General features: G+C 38.8%; 1 protein-coding gene across 1 annotated transcript; it reads right to left on the bottom strand.

Moving 5' to 3' along the window:
* Positions 1-527: 527 nt before the first annotated feature.
* LOC104432846 (tRNA ligase 1) lies at positions 528-22,463 on the bottom strand. Its single transcript, XM_010045401.2, has 27 exons — positions 22,139-22,463; positions 21,400-21,876; positions 21,139-21,189; positions 20,839-20,921; positions 20,671-20,770; positions 19,746-19,824; positions 18,945-19,068; positions 16,587-16,693; positions 16,192-16,320; positions 15,975-16,039; positions 15,677-15,841; positions 15,412-15,572; positions 15,293-15,324; positions 14,992-15,164; positions 13,688-13,767; positions 13,309-13,374; positions 12,952-13,241; positions 12,052-12,159; positions 11,149-11,246; positions 4,264-4,324; positions 2,937-3,013; positions 2,780-2,851; positions 2,598-2,674; positions 1,994-2,074; positions 1,545-1,647; positions 1,293-1,451; positions 528-1,153 (listed from the first exon to the last, which is right to left on the bottom strand). The coding sequence occupies exons 1-27, from the start codon at positions 22,304-22,306 to the stop codon at positions 761-763; spliced, it is 3,579 nt and encodes a 1,192-aa protein (XP_010043703.2). The 5' UTR covers positions 22,307-22,463; the 3' UTR covers positions 528-760.
* Positions 22,464-22,864: the final 401 nt, after the last annotated feature.

Here is a 22,864-nt window from a genome sequence, read left to right as displayed (position 1 = left end):
TCATCGGAGCGTCGTCGGCCCTCGTTGGCTGAGCCTCGCCGGGGCTGGGCGAGGCTCGCTTGGCCACCGGCGAGCTCGCCAGACCTCGCTCCGGCTTGGTGAGCCTCCAATGAGCTCGCCAAACCTTTTGCCGGTGGCTGATAGCGGTAGTGGACGGTGGCTCCGGCTTGGTGAGCCTCCAATGAGCTCGCCAAACCTTTTGCCGGTGGCTGATAGCGGTAGTGGACGGTGGATGGCAACCACGGGAGGGCGGTAGATGAAGAGGAGAAAAAGAAAAAATGAAAGAAGACTTGATTATTAGATTTGTTTCCAGAACAAGAATAAACTTTTTTCTTATTCTTGATTTTACTCCAAATCTGTTTCCGGGAACAAAAATTTTACCAAACGCAATTTTGTTCCCAAACTGCTCCCGGAAACAAAAAAATCAAAATCAGTTACTATTGAGATGGTTACCAAATAGGGCGGCCTATATCTGAGGCACATACGGCACGAGGTCAATACTGCATTTAACAGGGTTCTCAACAATCTGAAGCAGTGCGAAGAAGCAATTTTATTTCATTAAATTTCAGAAAGGAAACTCGCATTAAGTTAATAGATACAACGATACATTCTACGAATCTGCAAAATTCGTATCTATTTGGTCAAATCATACGAAACAAGTAAATATACGTAACAGCCGACCTATACAAAGTCTCTCGGGCGATAAAATTTGTGGGAATTTCCCCTCCAACACGGGCAAAAATGAGGGAAATTAGCTCGCCTAAAAGAATTGGAGCAGACCAGAGATGGTGACCGGAGGATCAATTTCTACTTGCGTAGCCTTACCCTCTGAAAGCAAGGAGGGTAAGGTGTTGGCCTCCTTGGGCGGAACACCATCCGCTGTCCATATGGTAATATGCGGCCACTCGTTCTTGGAGGTTATGACTTCCCCATCGACAGAACCGAGGCGAGTTTCGAACGCAGCCATTTTGTCGTTGAAGAGCAAAGCTGTAAGATCCACAGGGACATCTCGGTCGAGGTAGAGGCCGTAGCTAGCTACAGCTGTAACGCCATGACTTCTCTTGTGAGCAAGAGTGACATGGGCCCTTTGGAGGCTGCTGTCCAAGTGTTTGTCTCGCAGGAAGGTTCCTACGTTTGGGTACTTCTCAGCCAACTGCTTGGAGTAATCAGGGAGATGACAGCAAAATTGTCAGTAACAAAAGAAGTACAAATTTAATAGACAAGATTCGCATAAGGTTTAACAAAGACGAGGCATTGCCAAGGGTACTTGGCAGATGCTTTGTCCCACTTACATCATTAAGAAGCTTTTGTATGTGTGTCACGGGTAAGCTGACAGCAACGAAAACAATTGTTCCTAGCTTCCTCTTCTCAGTACTAGGCGCTGTGTAATCACCTTGGGCAATTTTCTTCAGTTGTTCCAATACTTGCTTAACAGCAAAGTCAAATGGCATCTGGAGAAGTGACATCGTAGGAAAAACATGTTTCTCACTGTTGAGAAGTGGAATGGAGAGAGGATGTGACAGGACAAAAGAGAGTATACGGACCTGAATAGAGTTGAGATAATCAGCATTGCTGAGTAATGTCTCCCGCAATTGCTTTTCCCAGTTAGACCATTCCTTTGCATAGGATCCTTTGTTGGACTCCAACCTATAAATACAGATCATGTAATTCACCAAATCAAAGAGAGAGGAATGCATAATCAGTCAGTACACCAAAAGACAAGAACCAATTTATCTCTTGGAATAAACATTCAGAATGTTCATGCAGTTATAGAAATGCTAGTAACAAGGCTCCACTAGTTCTTTATACAATTTAGTCCACCGGTGCTCAGAAATGAACATCAGAGAACTGGGCTTGCTTGTTAAAAGGAAGTATTACACTATTTTTATCTAGTGGACTGCAACTTCAATGACCACAAAGTGACTGCAGAGGAGCACAATATGAAACAAATATAGCCATCTATTGGTTAAGCTGAGCCATAGAAAGGTCTAACCTCCCGTGCCTCATTGTATGAAGCTTGTATAAATTAAGTCCCTCCTCCAAAACTGATTTGACTGGACCAGGTAGAGGACTCCTGCATAAGCAAAGCGAAATGCAGCAATGATTTAACTTTCAGGTAAGAGCTAGAGAATGCTAGCTAACTTGACACGGCAAACATTTTCGAGGTGCAAACAACATAAGTTCCCAGACTGTCTACCCCCTACTTTCACATCTTCATCAACCAACTCCCCCACCTCTCTCTCTCTCTCTCCCCTCTCACTACTGAAGAAAAAGAATCTGAACATGCAACAAAACCATGCCGTGGTAATCGACCCTCAAATGTTCTTGCATAATAATGTTGTCCCACATGAATCTTATGTAACTGATGGTTTTATAACAAATGCAACTCTTGAAAATGTTGTGTAACCTTACTTGTGCATTCAACAGCACTTATTTTTAAGTGTCAGCAACAAAAATGATCTTCTAATAAGGCAAGAAAAATATGTGTCGTAGTTGTAGGGAGATTTCATCCCTTGTGTACTGTTACCTGCATTTGGCTTACTGCATGATCACATTTACAGACATCAAGCTTAAAATGAACCAAGGAGTCACTTTACCTATCAGATTTCAGCAAGGGCATCTTCACAATTGAGCCAAATCGTTCAACTAGTTCACTCTCAAACTCTCCACGACTCTGAAGCATATCAACACCGATCAGCTAATACCTCAAACAGTCTCATTGACATTGCACTAAGAGAAATGCCATGAAGTTTATCTTGGAAGAAAAGCAGGTTCATACCTTGCCCTCATAAAGGTGATAAAACATTAGAAGCACATAACCAGCATTTCGAGATGCCTTGTCAAGATTACCCTTCCAAATTGAAAAGCATTAGATAATGCATCAGTAAAAGATGATAATGAGTAACTAATCTTCGAAACACTTTACAAATTCTTACCGGATGATTAACCCGCTGAAGCACACGGAACATGAACACAGCTAATGCATCAAGAGAAAATGGATTGGAATCCGTACCTGCAAGAAACCATGATTAATTCTTCTGGGAACAGTCAAATGATTCATATTGCCTAATACACTTGAAAAAAAGAACTCAAAGGCAAGTTTGAAAACAAGTCATTTGCATTGTGCATTGCATCAACAACCTAACACACAAGATTGCAAGAGTTACATGTAGCATAATCTACACCAGCAATCATAACAGCTAATTAGAGTGTACATGAAGAAATAAATGAGTAGACGACAAGAACAAAGCAGTAGAAGTTATTGAAGCCCCACATAATTCACCAGTCAATCTAATGAAGGAAATGGAGTGCAAAAAGGACATTTAAGACTGTGGGGAAAATGTTCCAATGATGCTCTAATTCTTCCTTGTAACATAACCATGGAACTATGGGGAAGAATCACATAACTGTCAATTACTCAATGGAAACTACAAAGTAACCAAAAGAGCATATGTCTCAAGTAGAAAGCTTCAGATTCTCTTATGAGGTACAATCAACCCAGAAAAATACAGGCACATTACTTGTGCAAATGGATTTGAAGAGTACTCCTGATTCCTGAAGAACCATGATGACAACATGCATTTTCTAGGCCATTTTTTAGGAAAATAAAAAGTTCATCAATAACAAAATTATCTTCCATTAAGGCTCCATTTGTTTTGTGAAAAATGAATGATTTGGAAAAAAATTTCCTAAAAATGATTGTTTGTATTGCTTGAAATAGTTAGCCAAAAAATATTTTCATTATCCGCAACAATTTACGTCTAAACATTTTCGTGGATGATAAAAATATTTTTTGTTAATTAATTTTTGTAAGTGATATAAGCAATCATTTTTAGGTGAATGTTTTTCGAATCATTCATTTTCTGCAAAGCAAACGGAGAATAAGTAGTAGACTAGTCCAAAAAACTGGTCTTTCATATACAGGCAACCCCAAGAAAGTCACTGTGCTTCAAGCACTAAAATGAGGGGGAGAAGGCAAAAATTTCTTTTTAGCAGGCTACTTGTGGTAGGGAAACTGTGAGGAGCAAAAAGGAGTCACAAGGAGCTTTACTTTAGCCAGGAGGAGGTATTTTAGAAGCTTCACTATATTTATGGATTTGGTAATAACAAAATGTGTATATTGCTGACTTGTTAGGACATTTGTACTGTCGATCTGAAGAACCAGCCACAACAGTTCAGAGAAGCGGATACTGCCAGGTAATGTCCAGAAATTTCAAACAGCTCTATATATAGTGAAGTGCTTATCTAGTGAGAAAGCACAACCTTCAGAATCAGGTACAACTGGAACAGCCAATGCTTTGGTGCTCCTGCACATATCCTCAATCTGAAACAGCAAAAGAAGAGGACCAAATTGAGACATGTATTTTTCCATTGTTATTGGGGTTTTACAAGGAAAGAAATTTGAAGCATGTGCCATCAGATGTGCAGCATCATCTTTTGATAGTAGTTGCTTAAAGATGGAGTTGCTTTAGTTGTTAAAAATCAATTTCCAAAAGTTCACGAACTAGATTGAATAAGTTCTGCGACAACATCGAATATTGAGAGAAAAGTTCAGGGACCATCACTGTAACTACCCTTAACTTTATTCAATAATCTGGCCAAAGAGTTTCATTGCTCAATCAGTTGACTGACTCATATTGCCACCAAATAAAATGCAGAATTAGCTATATAGCAAGGTATTACCCTTAAGTTTTGTTTAAAAGAAACCACAGCAATTTTTTGATGAAATTGAGCCATTTTTATTCACTTTTGCTAGCTACTGCAACCTAAATTAGCACAAATAAGTTCCTTCAGAAATTGTTCCATATTCGTGGGAACACCCACTATATGTCATCTGGGTTGTTTGACCCTGATCACAGTCCATATGCCACTTGGGTTGCCAGTTTTGGATCCTGATACCCTACAGAGCTGCTGGAAGTTAGAATGCTTCTTGGCTTAGCTATGGCTTACTCATTTGGTCTTTTCTGATTAAGAAGAAGATGAAGAAAAAATTTCTCTCCTCAAGCTATGCATCTGACAATTCCCAAGGTTTTGACTTTTTGACCCCCTTACTCAAGATAAGCTCCTATAAATAAATTCTAAGCCCGAAGGATCAAATCCATATGGCCCAATTATTGCGTAAGACATGGGGTTGCTCAAATTAAAGAGAAGACACCTGAATTATATCTTTTACCTAGTTGAGGCTGCACAAACTTTTTTAGCTCAAGCATTTGACAGAATTTCAGAAAAAGAGTAAATATGATTAAGTGTCAAGGTATGTGTAGTTTATTGGACATACCACCTAAGACAAACGGACCACGATCCCTATTAAAGAACCAACTAAGCCTACCCCCCCAAACCACAAACCTAAGAAACTAGTACTCTGCATGCCCGAATCCGCACTACATACCATAGCAATTCATGACTTGCCTCAGATTTTGATGCTCAAAACTTGACTCGAGCTAAATTGAGTATTAAATTTCCAGCTAAAGCTCATCTCTAAATTGTTGAGTTGTAAATAGATAGATTATATGGCTGTAAATACATAGGATTTTTTAGGAGGTTTTTGATTCTGATTTGATTCCGATTAAATCCCACAAATCATGGGATTATAGCTGTTAACCCACAAATCGTGGGATTTTAGCTTTTCTCCTTTTTTAAGCTTTCTTTCTTTTATTTTTGTTTGCTAGGATTTATTTGTGTATTAGCCTATAAATACAACATTGTAAAGCACCAGAAGATATGAATGAGAATAACAATTTCTCTCTATCTAAAATTTCACATGGTATCAGAGCTCTAGGCTAGATTCCTGAATTTAAAATTGCAGTCTTCATTGTTGCGTTTTTCAGCCTTCATTGCTATCTATTATTCTCCAGAAATAGATTTCTGGATTTCAATTGCAGCCTTCATTGCGGCAGTTCTTCTGTTTTCTTTGCTGTCTATTATTCTCCAAAAATTCCTTCTTCTTTACACAATCTTCATAGCTGCACTATTGCCCTTGTTCTCTTCTTAACATCCACTCTCCAAAATGGCCACATCTGAAATCACACCCAAAGCCACAAGTCCTACCATGAACCATCCGAGGAGGTCGTCTCAACACACATGACAGCTGATCTTAGAAGATCAGGCCAACCTATAGATTGAATGAGAAGAACTACCTCAAGTGGTCACAATTTGTCAAGACGTATTTGAAGGGGAAAGGAAAACTCAGCCATTTACTTGGGACAGGACCCAAGAAAGGAGATCCTGATTTTGATGCGTGGGATAAGGCTGATTCCATGATCATGTCATGGCTATGGAATTCCATGGAACCAGCCATAAGCGACATTTGTATGTTTCTACCAATCGCAAAGGAGATCTGGGATTCCATTCGATGGATGTACTCAAAGGCTCATGATGCAGCCCAAGTGTATGAAATTAAGGTGAAAACCAGTGGGACAAAGCAATGAGGTAAGACTGTTACCGAGTATGCTAATTCTCTGCAGAACTTATGACAAGAACTTGATCATTATCGAGTATTTCAGATGCGGTGTCCAGATGATGTGGCCATTCTAAAGAGTTTTATTGAAAAGGATCAGGTCTACGATTTCTTAGTCGGGCTTAATTCTGAATTTGACCAAGTCAGAATTCAAATACTTGGCAAGGAGGAAGTGCCATCATTAGAGGAAATAATTTCCTTGATTCGGGTGGAAGAAAGCCGTCGATCCATCATGCTAGAACCGCAAGCTGTAGAAGGGTCAGCCTTAACAACTAGAAAGGTTGATGAAAAAGGTAACCTGCCAAGGAAAGACAATCGAGACAACTTGTGGTATGCCTACTGCAAGAAGCCCAGACATACAAAAGAATAATGCTAGAAATTGAATGGCAGACCAACTACTTTAGGTTGAGAGTGGGTGAATCGGGCAACACAGCCAAGGCCTCGGGTCCACCTAACTGAGAAAGTTGGTCAAGAAGAAGTTCAGGAGAAAGCAACCTTCAGCTATGAAGAAATTGAGAAATTAAGAGGTTTGTTAGGGTCTCTTAATAAACCCTCTGGTGCATGCTCATTAGTACTCTCAAGTAATTATTGGGTTATTGATTCAGGGTCTACCAACCACATGATTCACACCTCATCCCATTTCAACACTTATACACCTTGTCCTAGCAATAAGAAGATTATTGTGGCAAATGGGTCTCTTGCTATTGTTGCAAGGGTTGGAAATGTTCCTATCACACCTAATCTTGTCCTTAAAGATGTTCCTCATGTCCCTAAACTATCTGCAGTCTTATCTCAATATAGAAACTCACATTGTCAAGCTATTTTTGACCCATCTTACTGTGTTTTTCAGGATCGAGACTCGGAGAGGAGGACTAGATTTGCTAAGGAATGAAATGGGCTGTACTACCTTGAGACACCTCTCACTACAAGAAGGATCATGAATAATCTGTCTTCGTCGTTTCTTAGTACTTCAAATAAAAAAGCCATTTGGCTTCATCATTTTCATTTTGGTCATCTATCCTTTCAAGTCTTGAGTATTATGTTTCCATCTTTGTTTAAAGATCTGAATATTAAAGACTTCCATTGTGATGTTTGTGAATAAGCCAAGCATAATCGTGTACCATTTCCTATTAGCAATCACCGTAGTTCTAATCCTTTTGACTTAATCTACAGTGACTTTTGGGGCCTTCCATGATTCCAGACATCTTTGGAGCTTGTTGGTTTGTCACTCTAATTGATGATTGCTCTAGGGTCACATGGACTTTCTTACTCAAGAGTAGCATCATTCTTTCGTTTCATTCCATGATTCAAACTCAATTTGGGGTCAAGATCAAGGTCTTTCGGTCGGATAATGCTAGAAAATACTTCAATCAAGTATTGTCCTCTTATTTTCAAAAGGAATGCATTATCCATGAGTCATCTTGTGTGAATACACCACAACAAAACGGGGTTGCTGAAAGGAAAAATAGCCATCTCCTTAACACAACTCGTGTCTTGTTGTTTCACGGACAAGTTCCTAAAGCATATTGGGGGGAAGATGTTCTTATAGCTACATACATGATCAATAGACTACCCTCACGTACATTAGACCACAAGACCCCTATGGAAGTTCTTTCTCAGTTTTATCCTCACCTTCATACATCTAATGGTCTTACACCTCGAGTCTTTGGTTGCACTTCTTATGTCCACATTCATCATCATCAACGAGAAAAGTTAGATCCTCATGCAATCAAATGTGTGTTTCTTGGTTACTCACAAACACAAAAAGGCTATAAATGTTACCATCCTCCTAAAAATTTCTCTCTCTCTGCAGATGTCGCTTTTGTTGAAAATAAACCTTATTTTTCACAATCTTATCTTCAGGGGGATTTTTCAGTCATGGAAGATAAGGACCTTGGTGTCATTGATAACTTAGATTTATCATCCAATGTCCCTATCAACCAAAACTCGTCCACTGTTGCTCATGAACCTATCTTGCATCCTGTCTCTTGTCCACCACAATCTCCCACACAGCAACCTATCTCTGTTCCTATTCCCACTAGTCCAACTCATATTCATGATTCTAAGAGATTTTCTCAGGTGTATTCAAGGAGGACAGCCGTTCCAACACGAGCAGGTCCAAAATACTACTTTGGGTACTGTCAATGAAAGCACAATAAGTTCTAAATCTCCTTTGGATGAACAGTTCAGTATATCACTTGAGAGTGATCTTGATTTACCTATTGCCGTTAGAAAATGGACTAGAGAGTGCACCAAAAAACCGATATATCCACTATCAAATTATGTGTCCCTTAATAGGTTATCATCATCATGCAGAAACTTTATTGTAAGTTTAAACACAATTGTTGTCTCTAACATCTTGTCTGAAGCACTATCAAAAGAGGAATAGAGGAATGCCGTGAAAGAAGAGATGGAAGTACTCGAAAAAAATAAAACATGGGAAATTGTTGACAGGCCAAGGGGGAAAAATTTAGTTGGTTGCAAGTGGGTATTCACTATAAAGTACAAAGCAGATGACTCTCTGGAGAAATACAAGGCAAGATTGGTTGCGAAGGGTTACACTCAAACATATAAAGCGGATTACCAAGAGACATTTGCACCAGTGGCTAAAATGAATACTGTAAGAATTTTATTGTCTTTAGCTGCTCATTTTGATTGGGAACTTCAATAGTATGATATAAAGAATGCGTTTTTTACACGGAGATTTGGAAAAGGAAATCATGTAATGCGTTTTTACACGGAGATTTGGAAAAGGAAATCTACATGAGCATCCCACCTGATTTTGAAGGAAAGACAACAGAAGAAAAGGTTTGTAAACTTAAGAAAGCATTATACAGGCTCAAGCAATCACCTTAGAGCCTGGTTTGGACGGTTGCTAAAATCGTGAAGGCATCTGGGTATAAACAAAGCCAGGGAAATCATATAATGTTCACAAAACACTCGGACATGGGGGAGTTACAACATTTTTTGTGTATGTTGATGACATAATAGTCACAGGCAATGATGAAATGGAGAAACAGTGGCTGAAACAGTGCTTGATTAATTTGAAATAAAGGAGTTAGGGAAGCTACGGTATTTTCTGGGAATTGAGGTTTCGTACTCCAGGCAGGCAAGAGTCTTTATTTCACAATGAAAGTATGTGATAGATCTTTTGGAAGAAACTAGGAAGCTTGGTTGCAAACCAGTAGCTACTCCAATTGAGCTGAACTAGAGGCTAATAGAAGCAAAAGAAGAGGCAACAGTGGATCGAGAAATGTATCGACAATTGATGGTAAAGTTAATTTACCTTACTCATACTCAATCAGATATCTTCTATGCCGTCAGCTTGATTAGTCAATTCATGCATAATCCAAATGAATCACATCTATAGGCTGTTCATCGAGTCCTACACTACTTAAAAGTTGTCCATGAAAGGGAATACTTTTCAAGAGGAGCCCCAAGGCTTATATAGACGGGGATTATGCAAGCTCAATGGTTGACAGGAGATCTACAATTAGTTATTGTACCTTCCTTAGAGGTAATTTGGTAACTTAAAGAAGTAAAAAACAGAATGTGATGGCAAAATCAAGTGCAGAATCTGAGTTTAGGGCAGCGGCTCAAGGAATATGTGAGTTATTATGAATCAAAATCATTTTTGATGACTTGAAGGTTGAGTGGCAGAGTCCTATTAAGCTATTTTGTGACAATAAGTCTGCAATTAATATTGCTCATAATCCTGTGCAGCACTACAGGACGAAACATATTGAGATTGATAGACACTTCATCAAAGAGAAACTTGAAGAGGGATTGATTTGTTTGTCTTATGTTCCTTTAGGACAGCAAGTGGCGGATGTCTTGACCAAAGGGCTTAATGGTGGAAGTTTTCATGAGCTAATTTCCAAGCTGGGAATGGAAAATATCTATTCACCAACTTGAGGAGGAGTGTTGAGCTGTAAATAGACAGATTATATGACTGTAAATACATAGGATTTTTTAGAAGGTTTTTGATTCTGATTTGATCCCACAAATCATGGGATTATAGCTGTAAACCCACAAATTGTGGGATTTTAGCTTTTCTCCATTTTTAGGCTTTCTTTCCTTTATTTTTGTTTGCTAGGATTTATTTGTATAGGCCTATAAATACAACATTGTAAATTTCCTTTATTTTTGTTTGCTAGGATTTATTTGTATATTAGCCTATAAATACAACATTGTAAAGCACCAGAAGATATGAATGAGAATAACAATTTCTCTCCATCTAAAATTTCACATAAATAAAAAATTGAGATATTCAAATTCAATTTTATTATGACAAAATTATAAAAGAGATTGAGCACACCGAAGTATTTGCCCTTAAACATATGAGTGGATATACTATTATTTGAAGGATTTTGGAGTCAAATAATAAAAGCTTGACTAGGTTAGCAAGCTTGTTTAACTGAGTTTTTGGCGAGCTTGAGTTCAACTAAAATCAAATGAGTCAATCTGGAGTGATCATTGAAGCAGGACGTACTGACTCAGTTTTGTAGCATATATTCGTATGGTACCCGTAATTGCAGAGCTTGCCATTGTCAATGGCAAGGAAGTCTATTGTTTAGCGTTCTGTAGGAGCTAGCAATCTTCTATAAGCTGACTCAGTAGAAAATGAAAAAGAAAATTCAAGCTTTAGACTAAATAATCATAATCTAAAGGGAAAACAGAAAGAAAATCACCTGTCTCCAAACTTCTTCGTTTGGAGCATTCTTGTCTGCTAGCATTATAGAATGGGGTTTTCTCCTGCGTTCATCAGCAACTTTCTGCCAATACTTCCCTGCGCATATGCCAATACAGAGAAACAAACTCTCAAAAAATGTATAAGGAGAAAAAAAAAAAAAAAAAGTGTTTGCATCCATAATACTTGCTTGTAGTAAGATTCTTTCATCATTAATTGTTCTGACAAGACACGTGAACATTTTAAGGGGAAGTACAGTGTACAAGGAGGATCAAAAATTGATAATCATTTGAATTAAATACAGTAAGCCTATACATGGCAATAGATTTTCTGTCATATAAAAAAAACTTTCAACCAAAGTGACACCATAAATAGTGGAGTGAAATGAGGACCAAGCCAACTACTAAAATCTGGGCAGACAATCTTCTTTCAGCTGAGTTAATGTGATGGGACATGTACTCCTTTCCACTTGAAAAATCCTCTCTTGTGATGCCTCACTTATTATTCTTTTTTATCAGTAAATTTCTAGTGCTTCATCATCTGGTGCCAACAGCTAAAGATCCAAATGTCTTTCAGTTTTAATCATACTATGCCGATGATCATGCATTCTTTGTCACTCAAGACTTACAGAAAAGAGAGGTTGTCCTAATTTGCCAGGCTTCAGTGAACAGGCCTAGTCCTTCGTAATTTTTACAGGGGCAGACAGGCACAGATATGGAGAGGCCATTCCTTATTTTACCTCAAGGCAATAAACACATTGCGAATAGTAAACAGCCAAAATTAAACCAATGAAAAGTATTGAAATCCAAATGAGGTACGGCCTAATTGCGTTTTTTCTTTTTTGGCCAAAAGCCTAATTGCTTCAGAAGCATAAGTTTGATGACATCTCAACAATGTTCGATACCTTTAACAAGGTCACCCATCAGACTATGGACTGGCCGATCATCCCCAAGACCACCTGGGGCACTCAATAGTTCCTTGCACAGGGCCGACTTAGCACAACCAGGTATTCCTGAGATATGAGAATCAAAACATAATGACCACATCTGAAGTCACAAATTATCCACAAGAAGCATAAGAAGAGAATTTTTGGAGACCAATTTATTATTACTACAACCAATAACTAACTGATATCAATTAGTTATTCAAAAGGAAAGAAATAACAAAGTCAGTGCTGCAACTAAGATCAAAAAAGATCTTGCAAAAACTGGACATATAAGAAACTTGTGAGAACTCGCAGTCTGAGATAGAATCTGATTGTTAAAGAAGCTAACATTTAAAAAATTTGGTCCTAAAGCAGCGTGCTTTTGCCATGATACTATGCCTTAACAAAGAAGAATGAGGTATTGTTATTAAGATAAACACAAAATAGTTCTGCAAACCCATTCTCAAATGAACACAGAATAGATGTATAACTGGCTGCAGACTCAATTCAACTGTTGTGTGACCAAAGTTCCTAAAATTCTTGTTGTGGAGGATTCTTCAAAAGCCTCTGCGAGAATCTTTCAAAATAGCGGATATGATTACCAACGGGAGCAAAATGCTGCTCAAGTGACTACACACACATCAACAAGAAAAGACAGTTCTAGCTCAAAAGGCACTTCATGCAGCCCAACGACCATGACAATTGTAGAGAGCAGAGTTATCTTCAGTTGAAAGAAGCCATTGAACCTTTATTGGCAGATTATTTAAGAATTTAAACAATATCATGAGGACCTCTCTCTCTTCAACCCCCAACCCCCCAAAAAAAAAAAAAAAAAAAAACCCACACCCACACACACAAAAGCAGCAAAGACAAACACACCTGGAAAAAATACAATTAGACCATGATCCTTCAAAATGGAGTCTCTGGCAGAGGGACTGGAACTTGGTGGTGCTACTTCTCGATCAGTTTCCAGATCACCTTCTTCATCCCTGCGTCCTTCAATAATGGCAAGAAAATCTTCGGCCCTCACTAAATTTCCAGCAGATCCTATTAAAGCTTGATTCTCCGGACTGCGCTTTGCATACTGTTCTAGAAACAGTTCAGCCTCACTGAGGTATGTCGACGATGATAACTGTTTATTTCCACACTTCCTTCGGATATAAACGGCCCTAAAGATCACTGGATGTGAGAAATCCAAATCAAAGAGATCCTAAAAAGAGTTGCTAAGAAAGTTACCATTCATCTAACATCTTGCTGAGTTGTCTCTGTTTTCCAGGTGAAGTACCCCATATTGTCATCTGTCTGTAGTGTCAAAATAGGACTTTTTTTGGTAAACATGCTTGAACAAAAATCAATTGTTTAAGTCTCTTACTCAATGATTTGATCATAACAGAACTATGTGCTTGAAACCAGCAATACTCTAGCTCACTGGGACGACACTTTAATAGAATTGCACCCTATTACGCGGTGCTTATCATACTGATAAATAATCACTTGATATATCAACATCCACAATAATATTGTAATCAAATGAATGCAATTTGTCAAATGTGCATTAGCTATCTAGCAATGTCCCAAGCTTCAAGACACCATTACTCAAGAATGCTGCACTTACCTTTGGTAGTAGGTCTTATATGCAGCTGGACCCTGCTTAAAAAGTATGGACAAACCATTGCGAATCAAAAACGTCCGGAGCTGCAGGAAAAATTCGGAATGATGTGTGAGATTGTATTTCAGCTATTTGCATATCAGATTGCATCTCCATCACTGTGCATAGGCAACAGATAATCATCAATCTTTGTTTCCATAAATGAGCCAAAACTAATTTTGATAGGAATGCAATATTGAAATTATGGCCCCAGTAGAAGTTCCAAACCACCTAAGAATTTTGAATTCAATACACAATTGACTCTGAAAATTTATAGCTTGTCCACATAATGGTGTATAAAATGTTTTTGTTTTTATCAAAGCAGAAACTCAACTCAGAACCAGAGAAAAAATATGAGCGCATTGGACTTCACAATCTCATAAAATTGGCAAATTCAGCAATGTCAACTCTATCCTCTATTGCAGCGTAGAAGTTGGTCTAAACATCAAGTTGGAGTCAGTAGAGCGTTGAACTTAATCGAATTCAAGCCTCATTGCACTCCTAGTTGAGTTTAAAAAATATTAGTGTTTCATAATAACCAAGCATATAGGCATAATCTTATTTTTATTCTGCATACATTGATATCCCAGTTCAAGTTCACTGTTTCTGGTTAACTTGGGGATAGAGTATAATTTACTTTTGGATAATGCATCTGAGTTTAGTTGAGCTTGAGCATGTACAGAAACTTGTTGAGTCAAGCCCCATATAATTCAACTGAGTAACAAGTCCTGACCATAGAGCCAATTCTGAGTTTGAGAAGTGCTAAAGTAGACCAAATTCACCTGATACAGCTCAATCTTGCCACCCCCACAACTCAGAGCAGCTTTCTAAATGTGAAGGTACAGAATGCAACTAAACATCGATTGCTTCAGCAACAGACTAAGTTGTAGAAGTAAATTGATAGAGGGTACCACCATGGTATAGAGATGAAACTTGGAGGCATATTGGTGAGTCAGAATAAAGATCATTGCCCCATTGAAGCTAGGGGACATCTACTAGAAAACTTCGACTAGGATTATAGGCTATCTGCTGGCATATCATAAGTTTATATGCTCCCCTAACCTTGCACATAGGGGACTTGCACATTACCATTTTTTTATATGTTTCCAATATGGAAAGAAATACAAACTAGGGGAAAAAATCAAAGCCAACACACTTTCCTCGACAACTCTTGAAAGCTACCTTAACATAACTAACCATTTTGATTTGCAACCAGCTACAACTAAAGGTAAAGACAATTTTCAATATACTTGTGCAAGGACAATGTGTACCTTATAGGTTAGAAATTTCAGTTTTATCATTAAGTTTGCATCATCATCCGCCAAACTGTCCTTTGGGGACGCAGCAGTACCATTAGTATTTTCTACAATATCCAGATTGCTATTTGCAATTTCAGCAGCTCGTTCTTTATTTGCCTTGAATAAATTGATGTCGACAAAAAACCCTGCAAGATATTGCAGAATTCAAGATTAACCTCTTGTCGACAGATCTTTCTAGGGCATAATATTCATGAGTTAGGACGTATGGTAAAACAAGAAAGGTAATGCGTGTATTGAAATAGCATGTTCTTACCTCTATATAGTGGCCACAATCCAGGCTTGGACCTGAAGTTCATTTATTCACACTATTACACATACAAATTACAAATGAAATCCATTAACCAAGAGAAGGAAGGTAGGCTTGAACTTGACCTCATCTCTTTTTGGTATCTGCGGAAAACTGAATCGCCGTGAACATGAATAACCATCTTGTAGAAAAGATTTTCACTTGATATAGAGTTGACTTTGTGGAAATTGTGATAGCATTTAAATGCAGCTGGATAGCGTCTTTCTTTCATTAAACGAATCATTTCCTGGTTTGACAGCAGAATTAAGTGTCATCAAACAAGAAAGCAAGATCCTACATTGCAAGCAGAATTTTGCTGCAGAGACATCTCATCTGACCGCAGAATTTCACCTGCAGCTTGGTGGTAGAGTAGTCAGCAGGCTGTGATTGCAAAAATTTTGCCACAACGGATCGGTCTGCATTTCTTGAATGGTTATCGCCTGTTTCATTCCCAAGCCAGTCTGAATGGTCAGGACAAAAGGAGGTACCCACACCCTTAAGGAGTGCTTTCATTTGCTGCAATTAAATTTGGACAGTAAAATAAATAAAAAATCATCAAGCCGTTCATATCATCAATGTCGCCAAAGCAACAGTATCTCAGGAACATTAGGCTTAGAGTATACTACTACTTGGACAAATTCAATCTCACCTGTTTCTCATCTGTCCTATTTGCCGCACAAATTTCTCTAAGGCTGGGTCCCAGATCAAGATGATCTGAGAAGCAAAATAAAAATAAACTGAGAATGTTATTGAAATTAGGCATTATTCTGTTGACTTCAACAACTGAAAAGGACTGTATTTGGATATAATTCGAACTAATGTGACTGCAACTTACAAAAATATGTCAAGAGAACAAGATTGAGTACCTCCTTCATTAGGTGGAGGAGGGAAGTCCTTCAAGACTTGTTCCAGATGTTTTGAACTATCGGGGCTTACAATTCGAGCCACGAGACCCTCTAAGATTTCACCTTGCACATTGATATGATCTTTGGATCCTGCAAAGATATTCCAAGTCACCAATAGTGCCCCAACGAGAAAGACATCAACCAGAGTGACAGAATTTTAGGATGCCAATGAATGTTCTATGACAAAAGGGAAATTATAAATTAGAAGTCTAAGATACATAATTTCTTCTGCAATTACCCCCCCCCCCCAAAAAAAAAAAAAAAAAAATGTAGGTGACAAAAGCTTTGCTGTACCAAGAGTGGTGAAGCTTAAATCATTTACAATAGCAACATCAACCTGCTCTTCAGCAATTTACCTGGTACAGAAATATCTGCAACTTCATCAAGAGCCTTACATACAGGTGTTGCTGTTCCTTCTTCACATAACGCATCATAGGCAGCAAAAAATGATGTCACTGCTTTCCTAAAATAGAAATAAAATTTGTTGGCAACCCAAATTAGCACACAAGCACTTATGAGAAGGGATGCTTGAATTTATAGCTTTGGACAAGCAATCAAAAGCAGAAGAGAGAAGAAGCTGAAGAATCACAAATTAGTCTAGTCTACCTACAAAAGTTGTTGATTGAAAAATTTGGAACTCGATTTCTTTAACTATGTACTTTTTGTCTAATTTCAACTTAAATGTATTTTTGATTTTTCTAGCTGATTTCTTGCACGTCATTTTCTTTTCCTTGTTTCATAAGTTCACTAATCCAATCAAATAGTAAGTTCACAAATCATTTTTTTCTTATTTATTATTTTAATTTCTCATAAAGACAAAAACTATTTTCCTATTTTATTAGTCCACTAATTCCATTGAATGATAAGTTTGATTAAAGAATTCAAGATTCCTTTTCTGAGTGTGTGGTTTTTTTTTTTTTTTTTTTTTTGACTAATTCCAATATTATACAACCTCTGAATCTTTCCGACGTCCATTTTTACACATCAATTTTTTTTTGGGGTCTACATTTTTTCTTTACATTAGCTCAATAATATTTGACAGTAAATCCAATTGAAGATTATTTGTTTTCTCTATGTATGTATTTTTTGCGTAGTTCCAATCTAAATGTATTTCTTAACTTCTAATTAATTTCTTCTGCATCATTTTCTTTTCCTTCTATCACCAGTTCACTAATCCAATCGAATAATAAATTCACTAATCATTTTTTTCCCTTGAACTAAAGATCTACTTGCACCTAATTGTATGCAGAGTCGGTCAATAATTCATTTTGCCTGAAGTAAAGTTTAATCAAATGAATCCTATAAGCCGTAAGATGCATGTTAGCCAACAAATGGTCCAGCATTACAAATTCTCCACTATAAGAAGCAATTCCCCCTAATATTATCAAGACACTTTTGTTCAAAAGTAGTACACTTACCCTAGGGAGTAGGCCTTAACTTCAGTCTTAACATGTTTCAAATTATCCACGATGTTGATTTTTCAAAAACTAAATAGAAAAATTTATAAGATTCAAGGGGTACCACTGCTTTAAAAAAAAAAATTAGGGAGAAAGTGAATGTTGAAAGTCCCAAAAATTATCCAGTGGTTTGTTCAGTAGCCATAAGAACCCAAAATGACAGCCCGTAATTACTTTTCACATCGAAAGAATCACACTTTCAAAAGCCTTCAAGGACTTCCCCCTTCAAATAAGCCAAAAAATTGTTAAGAGAAAAAGAATAGATTTTCTCTCTTTGTTCTTTACAAAACAAACTCCTTTAAGAGCAAAGCTCTTCCCTAACAGGAGAAGCTTCAGACCAATGAATACCTAAAAACCCGAACTTGTCTCAGCCCAGGACAATGACTTCACATAGGGTCGACTACCTCAGGTGTCCACTTACACTGCATCTATCTACAAGGTGAACACTCTTCTTTGAAGAGTCTGCTGTCAGAATACTTGCCCACAATTATCCATATAACTTTTACCTCATCAGTACACAAACTGATATTCAGTTTAAGTACCACATAAAAAACTCCAAATTCATCCCCAAAAGCCTTTTGTACTGTATATTGAGTATAGCCAAAGAAAATCCATTAAGCATAACCACTTTAGTATGGCTTGCATATTAATTAGATAGTCGTCTTTGTCCAAGTCAAACACCACTGCTACAATGATATAATGTCTATTTATTTATAACAACAACAAAATGGTGTAACAACTGTTAGCATGTGCAAATCTTTTAACATGCATGAAATGATGCGATACATAAAGAAATATTCCAGGTATACATTGTGAACTTATCTCCATACAGGTTAAACTTTTAGGAAGAAAAGGGCATTTCACATGATATGAAGCTCACATCAAGAGTTCGAATCTCACACTCCCTCCTACTGTTAGTCCGTGTGTTCTAGTCTATAGCTATCTAGTGGCATATCCTCTCTCTCCTGCATAGGGTCCATCTTACAAGCAAAGGGGAGTGTTAAAGAATATGCCAACATTCATTGTTATCCCATTTTCAAATAGTTTAAACTATGGCGCAAAACAGTCATTTCACTCCATACAAGATGATGTAGTTTTTCCTAAAAAACTTTTGCTGAGCGCAAATTATTACTAAAATCAAACAGGCAAGAAGATAGTACTTGTAGAAGGTAGGATAATTTGTTCAATCGATAAATCCATACTGTCTAATAATTAATCAAAAGGGATGGCTGGTGCAAATTAGTTATGTGAACATACCTTGTTGAGAACAACCATATATGGTTGGTAGGGAGACGCCATTTTCGACAAAAAGCAATAATTTCAGGAGTGGAGTAGAATTTAGGCTTGCCACTTCCCAATTCAGTGACCGCAGTAACTACAACTGTTGAAGTAAAAGAATGGTTTGACAAAATAATCAACTTTTCATATTTTTCTACATCGATAAATGTTGAGAATAGACATAATGACCAAAACAAACTTCTTCATCTGCGTAAGAAACAGTAATGAGAGACTAACATTATCAGGAAGGGGCCTTATTAGCAAGTGATATAAGGTACAGATCAAGCAAACTAGCCGATGCAAAGTCAAGTTCTTAACAATTAAACGGTAAGAAAAACTAACTCTTGCTTAACCATTTCTTTTGGAGAATTCTATCTATAGAAATGGATGTGTATACTTAATATTCTATCTAAAAGAGCTATCCTTGCGAACGCTACTTTCATACAATGATCAATATATTTATGGAGGCATCATGTAATGGAAAAACATGAAATTGAACTTTTCGATAAGATTTGAGACTATAGCAACAGTGGATGATGGAAAGTATGACCCATGGGCAGTCAATCTCTAAACATCAACCATAACCACAAGAAAAATGTAAAAGTTTTCCAGCCCCAACTCATTGTATGACTCCAAGAACAGAAGGACGCTCATAGTAGAAATAAGAAAACACACATACAATCAATCAACCATGTATTCAGTAACAAATTTTTAAAGATTCAAATACAGAACGCATACTTCCAAACAAAGAACCTCAAAGTAGAAAAGAAAAAATGATACCGTAATCTTCTCGGGGTCGCTGCCCGTGGTCACCCAAAACAGCTGTTACCAGCTCCATAGAAATACACATCCTGTTTTCCTGGAATTATCAAAGATAAAGCTGTTGGAAAAGGTAAAGCATACGATAAAAAAGTTTAAACTACAAACATCATGTGTCGATGATGTGAACGGCAATGAACATTGCTAACTGGAAATTTCCTGCATGGTCGGAATCCTAATTTCCATATTACAGGATACTCGCGAACTTGAGTGGTAGCTTGTTTACACTAGCAAAATATTTCATTTTACATATGTCCATATGCACATGACTGCATTTGTGGTGTACGCAGTAGCGCGCGCGCGCACTTGAGACAGAGAGAGAGAGTTGAATAATTTCCATTTTAGGGTCCATTTGTTTCAACTTCTCAACTACTAATGACGTTCCACCAAAATAAAAATATTATTGTGAATTTAAAAACTATATAATATTCACAAAAATGAATTAAGTTCTTGAAGATTTGAAATTTTCATTATAAAATAAAGGAAAGTCAAATTATAAAAACTTAAAAGTATAAGCACCAAATTAAAAATAAAAGATCCCCCCACTTGAATCTCTAACACTCCTTTCTCTCACTTAAGCAAGTTTAAGGTCTAGGGACTAGCCACTACAAAAGCTTGAGCTGAAGATTAAGTTCCAAGCAGCCCAATTGGATAGAAAATACCCGAAAAAAGAATCCATGAGGGGAAAAAGACTTCAAATCAATCAATGAATTATATCCCAAAAACATGGTAATAAAGATGCAAACTGATTTTCATGTTTCCATGGGTATTACATGGGAAGAGACTTAAAATTTGGAATTCCACATATTGTTGTAAATATTGGTTGAACATCGAGGAGAAATGAAATGATATTGACATCTAACATTAGAGTGAAATACCCACGCACCTCCAGAAAGGCATTGAACTCAGCTTGTTTTTTTCCTGCTTCCACACCCCAAGACTCCCGAAACATGCGGCCAAGGACAAAAACTCCCACAGCAGTGTATCTACAACAGGAACATCTGTTAAGTACTCAATTCAATGTGCCACAGATACCGAAAGCTTTTCAGCTTACATATTTCCAAAGCTGTTCTTGGCATATGCTCCACCCTCATGACCAGCATACATGAAGAGAGAACCTGAATGCTTGAGGGAAACCTGCATGGATGTAACTTAACCCAGGTCAAAAAACAACATCATCTGCCTCACTTGGCAGTTATCTAAAAAAAATTACTTATTTCAGCTTATGCAATAGGGAAACATCGACAAGCTATGAGCTTCATCAAATATCTGGGACATATAAGTTAACGCTCTTTGCCGAATGCAAACATGTATTCCTACTAGGAGAAAGCATGGAGCTAGGAAGGCAGTGTACCTCTACTGTTGCCAGCCCTTTTGACACCATCTCAATCATCCTTGTCCTAATCTGAAAAAATGAAAACACGTGAATAGATAAAAACAAGTCAAAACTCGGTTTCCATTAATAAAGGTTATGCACCAAAAGGAGCAGGAAACTGTTATAGACGTTCTTGTGTGCTAGATAACTTATCACAAGTTAGTAGCACCCTTAACAACTGAACGGAGCATACATCCCGATAAAGCAAAATAACAAGGGACTGATGTGAGAAAAGAATACCTCCTGATCGGACTTCTCATTTTCAAACTTGGGATAGAAGGTAGCTCTAATTTGGGCGCTTGTATACGTAGAGTTATCCACGGAGAAGCCTTCCAAATAATTTGTCCTGAATAACTTACTCAAACCCGGGGAGATTTCTTGCGCCACACTCGAGCCGGAGCTATTCCCTTGCACCTCCGCCGCTCCTTTATCCGGAGTCTTACTTTCGGCGTCGATCTCCAAGGGTCCAGTAGCCGTTCCATAGGCTCTGGGCTTCCAGATTGCTTTCTCGCCCTGGAAAGGAGCACGATGGCTCGCCGATTGAAGGACGCCGCCCGATTGGGGAGGATGAACATCGCCACCCGACTCCGCAGCGACATCTAACTCTCCGAGTCTGCTGGCAACAGCCTCGACTGTCGATGCGATATTCCTTTCTGGAGCAGCTGTCATGGAAGGGCTCTTCTCTTTCCACTTCTGCTCTCCATGCCCACCCTTTCTCTGCACGACCACATCCAGACAAAAACATTTCTCTGAATCCGTAATGCCGGCAACAAGCGAATCACTCCATTTCTCTTTTCAACTCGCAAAAAATAAAAGAGCAAAGGAAGCTGATAATCGCGAATCCAACGTCGACGGACGAGAATCGCGCGAACGCTAGAAAAAGGGACTCAAAAGCGCGAAAGGAAGCGCTCGTCGATCACCCGAAGCATAAGTTCATCCGCGCGCAACGACGCCGGCGGCGGCAGGGCAGGAGACGAACCTGATGGCGAGGCATGACGGAGCGGCGATGACGGGCGGAGGAGGAGGAAGGGACGAAGGCGAGGGAGCGATGCGAGGGGAAGGTTCTGGACAGCAGCGCCGCCGGCAGAGGAGAGCGGCAGAGGAGCGTCGGGTTGAGAGAGCAGAGTATCCTCTGCGTCGCCGACATCCAAATGGCTCGTCTAGAAACAACCGCAGAGGTGTAGAGAGAGAGAGAGAGAGAGCTAGGGTGTCGTCGTCATCTCCCACATGGCGATACGTGCAGTGGCCTCGGGATCGTCGCGTCGCGGCGCGTTCTCCTGCACCGGCGACAGCTTCTGAGCTCCGGCTTAGGGATGTGCCGCGGAGAAAAAGAGAGAATGCCCAAAAGCACAGACCCGGCCGGCCCGGCATTTCGGGCTTGGACGGGCCCGAGAAAGGCCGGACCGGCCCCGACTGCTTCTCCTGGGCCGGCCCTCCTTCCGTCCAATCCACGGACGCAACGCTCTCAGCCTCGCCGTCTATCGTTCTCGGTCGCTGACTCACCGTCCCACCAGGACACCGCGGCACGACCGTCGATCTCGCTTCGCGCCGCCGTCGAGCGGCCACCGCTCATCCTTCTCTCTCTCTTTCTCTCGTTTTAGCCCATCCTAGTTTAAATTTCTAGTTCTGGGGCCTGGACAATGCACGGAGTTTTCGCAAAATTGCCTCGATTTTCCTGCTGAAATTACAAATATGCCATTGAGGC

This window comes from Eucalyptus grandis, chromosome 2, assembly GCF_016545825.1.
Source record: "Eucalyptus grandis isolate ANBG69807.140 chromosome 2, ASM1654582v1, whole genome shotgun sequence".
In the NCBI taxonomy this organism is placed as follows: Eukaryota; Viridiplantae; Streptophyta; class Magnoliopsida; order Myrtales; family Myrtaceae; genus Eucalyptus; species Eucalyptus grandis.
This window is presented reverse-complemented; position numbering and strand designations above follow the sequence as displayed.

Bases quoted from the DNA above. Each gene is read 5' to 3' on its own strand.
- LOC104432846 (XM_010045401.2), bottom strand. From the start codon at position 22,306: ATGTCGGCGACGCAGAGGATACTCTGCTCTCTCAACCCGACGCTCCTC. The intron at 13,768-14,991 runs GTACACATTGTC...TTTTTCCTGCAG, and splicing joins TGAAATTTCTAACCTATAAG to CTCCGGACGTTTTTGATTCG. The intron at 3,014-4,263 runs GTTGTGCTTTCT...GGTTTCTTGCAG, and splicing joins AGTTGTACCTGATTCTGAAG to GTACGGATTCCAATCCATTT.